The sequence below is a fragment of the Crocodylus porosus genome, unplaced genomic scaffold (assembly GCF_001723895.1).
Source record: "Crocodylus porosus isolate Cpor-Errol unplaced genomic scaffold, CroPor_comp1, whole genome shotgun sequence".
Classification (NCBI taxonomy): domain Eukaryota; kingdom Metazoa; phylum Chordata; order Crocodylia; family Crocodylidae; genus Crocodylus; species Crocodylus porosus.
In genome coordinates this window covers 47,833,213-47,838,603 of record NW_017728950.1, presented here as the reverse complement: position 1 = coordinate 47,838,603, position 5,391 = coordinate 47,833,213, and the positions used below count along the sequence as shown (strand labels likewise).

The following is a 5,391-nucleotide window of genomic DNA, read 5'->3' as shown; positions in this document are numbered from 1 at the left end:
TTGAGTCCCACCACGTTTCCGTAATCCCCACTATGTCCGGGCTGGTGTCAGCCAGCAGGAGGGCAGCTTCCTCCTCCTTGTTGCCCATACTACGAGCGTTTGTGTAGAGGCATTTGAGGCCTCCTGTGGGTGTGGGTACTGACCCCCCTAGTCCCAGCGTTACCCTGGCCCCTGTCACTTACCTGTTTATTCACTTCGCTCGTTGGGCTGGGCTGGGCTGTAGTTGTGGGTGCTGTTTGGTCTGGCAGTCTGATGTTTTCTCCGCCCTCATCTTCCCCTTCCCCCGACGAGCCTAATTTAAAGCCTGCCAGAGGAGGCACCAAGCATATTATCTCATATAGTCTTACTACCTTCTGCTGCTGCACTCTTACCTCATGTGATGAGTAAGGAAACTGGTGACTTCTAGAAAAGAGGATGGACCCAGTGCGAGACTGAGACACTCAGATTTAAACAGTTTTGTCACCTGATGGAATCCTGATGAAACAAAATTACAGTTTGTTAAGCAATGATAAGATGATTTGAGTGATAAGTAGTATTTGTGGATATCACAATTTAGATAGAATGTACTTTAGCAATGTTCAGACTTGGTGCTTGCATTGCAAAAGTAGCTTCAGGCATAAACTAAACCAAGGGCTGCCCTAGGAGGAACTGGAATGGCTTTGGGAATCTCATTATTAGTATCTGACAGGCCAATCCTGAAGTATCACCCTGTAGATATGACAGGCTAGTCTGTACAGATGTGCATTCTGCTCTTGCTGACATGCACTGAGCACATATAGAACTTAAATGTACCACAGAACTGTTGCTATAGCTGTACAGTGCTGTCCTAGAAGCAGTGCCACAGGAAATACAAAAAAAGTGTAGAGGTTGGCAAAAAACTGAGCAGAAGGATGATCTTGTTTGTGGGGAAAAATATCCAAGGAGCATGAAATGGGTTCTTGAATTTGATTGGGGGAGAGAGTGACAAATTCCCATCTTTGCTCTGGGTCTGAGGGTGCTATTCAGACTAATACTAAACAAAGCAATAATTTTAATCTTTCCACAGATATCTTATGACTCAACATCATCTTTGCAGGGTTGCTGTCAAGTAGACTTAACTGCTTTTTCATTAGGAAACTTGTAAAATGTTGAAAATAGTGCAGACCATCTGACTTTTACTTGGGCCCCTGCCACATGTTACACTTGAAGTGTCACACCTTAAGTTGTAACCTGGCCACACATTAAAGCAGTTAATGGCATCATAAAGCAAGGAATAAGCCACAATGTTGTTCCACAAAAAATGTATAATAACTTTGTGACTGGTTCCTATGGCACCATTAATCAAAATTGTGGCCAGGTGCACCACCCCTACAGCTGGGAGCTCCCAACCATGGAGACAGACCATGCACCACTGAGGTTGGGAGCCTGCAGCTGATGTGCTTCCCAGCATGGGGGCACAGCATGTCCTTCCATGGCTGGAAGCCCCATCAGCTGATCTGGGCTCCCAGCTGCGGGGGTACACCATGCACTGGCAAAATGGAATGATGAGATCTAATGTGTAGTCCATCACACTTCCTGCCATGCACATGTGTCATGGCAGGAAGCATGAGTGTATGGATTGTGCATTAGATCCTGTTGTGCCTTTACCTGCAAATCTGGCAAGGGCCTTAGAGGACTAGTCTCAGTCTGTGTTGGTGGTAATGGGATATCATGTTAATAGCCACCTGCTTTCTTTTTAGGAACTGCATCTACCCCACTCTTCATGGCTCAGGATTCCATTGAAGATTCAGTCTTTGATGATGGTTCTCCCAAGAAAACAAGTGAAAAAGGACAGAAGAGACAGAAACTTTTTTCAGAGAGGAGCTGCAGTTTTAGCAGTGAAAGCAGAGCAGGTATGCTGTTGAAGAAAGGCAGTTTGGACTTGATTTCTAGTGAAATTGCAATAATGATGGGAGCAGATGCTAAGATTCTCACAGCTGCTTTATCTGGGACCAAAACATCACCTACACATACTGTTAAATCCCTTAACTTTGACAGTATGGGTGACCAGCAGGTCCCTGGGCTGAGTGGTAATAGGACTCACATGAGTAAAGGTACTTGGGAATTGGAACATAGGTCATCACCAGTGATGGAGGAGCCTGAGGAAGGGCCAGAACACCTTGAGAATGGAAGTGATGACAATGCAGACAAAGCAGAAAACCACCTTACCAAACTGCTGGCTGGTAATCAGTCCACAAATGGGAAAATGGAACCCAAAGACGCAGTGAATAAAAGGAATAGCTTGTATGGAGTTGTTAAGCCTGTAGAAAGGGAAGATGTTGAAGTGGGCTCAGATCCTTTATCTCTGCTGGCTACTGAAAGCATAGAGCCAAAATGCTCAGAGACTGAGGAAAAGGCAACACCAGTTGTATCGCGTTATCTGGCTGATGAAATAGAAAGCTACATGAACCTTAAAAGCCCTGTTGGTAGCAAATTTCCCAGCATGGAGTTACACAAGGAAGAGAGAAGAACAGTATCTAGTACACTTGATCACTCCCAAGACAAGAGATCAAGCCTACCTTCAGATTCCATTCCACCAGTTCCAGAGCAACATGAAAGTAGGAAGAGCCCTTCAGTTTCCAGGTCCAAAACCTTTGCTGGGCGACCAAAACAACCGTCCCGTTCACGAGCGCAGAAGGAACGGTCTTCATCTGTAACGGGGCTGGGTCATTCTCCTCAGCATGCCTCACTGGGGTCTGTGGTTACGACTTTATCCAGTCTGAAGTTAGATAATATACTTTCTGGACCGAAAATAGACGTTCTGAAGTCAGGCATGAAACAAGCAGCTAATGTAGCCAGTAAGATGTGGGGAGCTGTAGCCTCAGCCTACAACTATTCAGAAGATGAGGCAAGTATATTTTCTTATGTTATATTGTTGTAGATGGGGGGCTGTCCTTTTTATTTCTTGTATATTTTTTTGTGTTATGGCTCTCATTTAGGGGGCTGTTTTTTGTATTTGCTTGGGTTTGGCGGGGGTTGTTTGCTTGTTTCTGATTTAGTGAAAATGTGTTTTATGTTCTTAAACAACTGAGAGAATGTTTTGGTTTATCTTCAGCCACTGTTAGTAATATTTAACTTGTATCACTTATCAGAAAGCATCATGACACCAGAGCACAAACTATATTAGAAGTTTACTTGATACAGTACAGGTTTCCCTCAATTTATGCGGGTTCTTTATATTGGAATTTGCTCTTATGCAGTGAGCATATTAAGACCCATAATTCATTATATGCAAGGTAAATTTGCTCTTAATCAATCAGCACAGATGCCCCCCCCAGCAGGTAAGTCTGTGGGGGGAGGGGAAAGGGCCATGGCCCCACTCACCCCAGCCCCGGCTGCAGCAGCCGTCTGAGTGGCCGGTGCTAGCTGCCTGCAGCTGCTGAGCTGCATTGTGCTCCACCTGCCCCCCCCTCCCCCCCATGCCTGGGCTCCGCTTGTCCACACTTACCTCTGCTCCTGGGCTGCACCATGCCCTGGTGCAGGCAGCTGACCTGGGGCCACCCCAACATGGGCTGGGGTGAGTGCGGACGAGCAGAGCCCCGGGCAGCATGAGGTGTGGCACTCACACAGCCCTGGCTACAACAGCCCTGGGAGCAGCCGACACCAGCTGCCTGCACCAGGGCACAGTGCAGCCCAGTGGCTACAGGCAGCTGGCATCAGCCACTCCCGGGGTTGTTGCAGCAGGAGATGGGGTGAATGATGACAGGCAGAGCCTCAGGGGGTTTGAGGCACGGTGCAGCCCAGCAGCTACAGGCTGCTGGTGTTGGCCGCTTCCAGGGCCGCTGCAGCCAGGGCTGGGGTGAATGCTGTGCCCCGTGCTGCCTAGGGCTCCTCTTGTCCATACTCACCCCAGCCTGTGCTGGAGCAGCCCCATGAGTGGTTGATGCCAGCTGCCAGTAGCCACTGAGCTGCACTGTGCCCTGGTGCAGGCAGCTGGTGTCGGGTGCTCCTAGGGCCACTTCAGCATGGGCTGGGTTGAGTACGAGCAAGCGGAGCCCCGCGTGGTGCAGGGCATGGCACTCGCCTTAGCCCTGGCTGCAGCAGCCCTGGGAGTGGCTGACACCAGCTGCCTGAACCAGGGCACGGTGCAGCCTAGCAGCTACAGGCAGCTGACATCAGCCACTCCCTGGGCTACTACAGCAGGAGCTAGGGTGAGTAAGGATAGGCAGAGCGCTGTGTGGCTTGGGGAATGATGCAGCCTAGCAGCTGCAGGCAGCTGGTGTCAACTGCTCCCAGGGCTGCTGCAGCCAGGGCTGGGTTAAGTGCCACTCTGATCCATCTGCTTTGCTGCCTTGTGCAACTCCAGGAGAGGCACCCTTCCCCCCACCCCTTCCCTAGTTCTAGCCTCACTCCCTCCCTCCCTTACGCCATGGGACCTATCCCTATTTGTTACATTGTAAAGGTGGTTTGCTTTAGGCAAATTCAATTTATGCACCATTCTCCAGGAACGCATGTACTGCATAAGCCGAGGGAAACCTGTATATGACTTATAAAAAGTGAATTCCACAATCTTAAAGAAGCCAGGCTAATGACAGTTGTATTCAAAACTAGAAGAAGGAGTCCAGAAACGTGAGGACAGGGTGGACTCCGGAATTGTGACCTAAGATTTAGAGGAAGATTAGGTGTGGAAACCAGATCAAGGGAACTTTTTTGCTAAGAGGGAAAACAAATATTTGAAGGGGGAGGGATGATTCGAAGGGGGAGGGATGGAAAGAACTTTCTAATCTCTCTCCTGCCATATGCATAGTTTATGCCTTCTAAATGTTTGTTTCTTCTTGAAAAGAGCCTCTTTTTGTTCCACTCTAGCTTGGGTCTTTCTCTGAGTTATGCAGTTATGTACACTCTTTGAACTTCTTCTCTCTCTTTTTCCCACCCCATTCTGGCTCCTCCCTTGCCTCAACCATGTTTGTCTGTTGGTTAACAGCTCCGCTTTTCTGTTGAATTGTGCCTTATATCTGACTTCCCCTGTGTCCAATATTCTACTAACTCCCTACTTACTCCTTTCTTACAGAATTTGGTGACTTTTTTTCTAAATATCTCATAGCTCTAAAACCTTTGTTCACCATGTTGTGTTCTGTGTCAACTGGCTACCTAAAGTTTCACTTTCCTGGTTATCTCTCTTCCCTCTAGTCCAGGGGCAGGCAATTATTTTGGGCAGAGGGCCACTTACTGAGTTTTGGCAAGCCATCAAGGGCCACATGACAGGCAGCCTAGGGCAGATAATTATTAATTTTCTAAATTTTTTAGGGGCCCCACAGGCCTCATCCGGCCCCCAGGCCACATTTTGCCCACCCCTGCTCTAGTCTATTTACACTGAAATTGCTGTGTTGAGGAGTTCATGACCCCTTGCGGAGCTCTTCCCAAAGACACAGA

General features: G+C 48.2%; 1 protein-coding gene across 5 annotated transcripts in view; it reads left to right on the top strand.

Moving 5' to 3' along the window:
• The window catches only part of DENND4C (DENN domain containing 4C), a 185,910-nt gene that overhangs the window by 145,268 nt on the left and 35,251 nt on the right, over positions 1-5,391 (top strand). For 4 of the 5 annotated variants that reach the window (XR_002104642.1, XM_019554799.1, XM_019554797.1 and 1 more), the window contains one exon: positions 1,719-2,866. The exons of the other annotated variant lie outside the window; for it this stretch is intronic. Coding sequence is in view for 3 of the 4 variants with exons in the window: in XM_019554799.1 (XP_019410344.1) it covers positions 1,719-2,866 (1,148 nt within the window). In the remaining variant the exon portion in view is untranslated. The remainder of the gene's footprint in view (positions 1-1,718; positions 2,867-5,391) is intronic. 5 annotated transcript variants of the gene reach the window in all.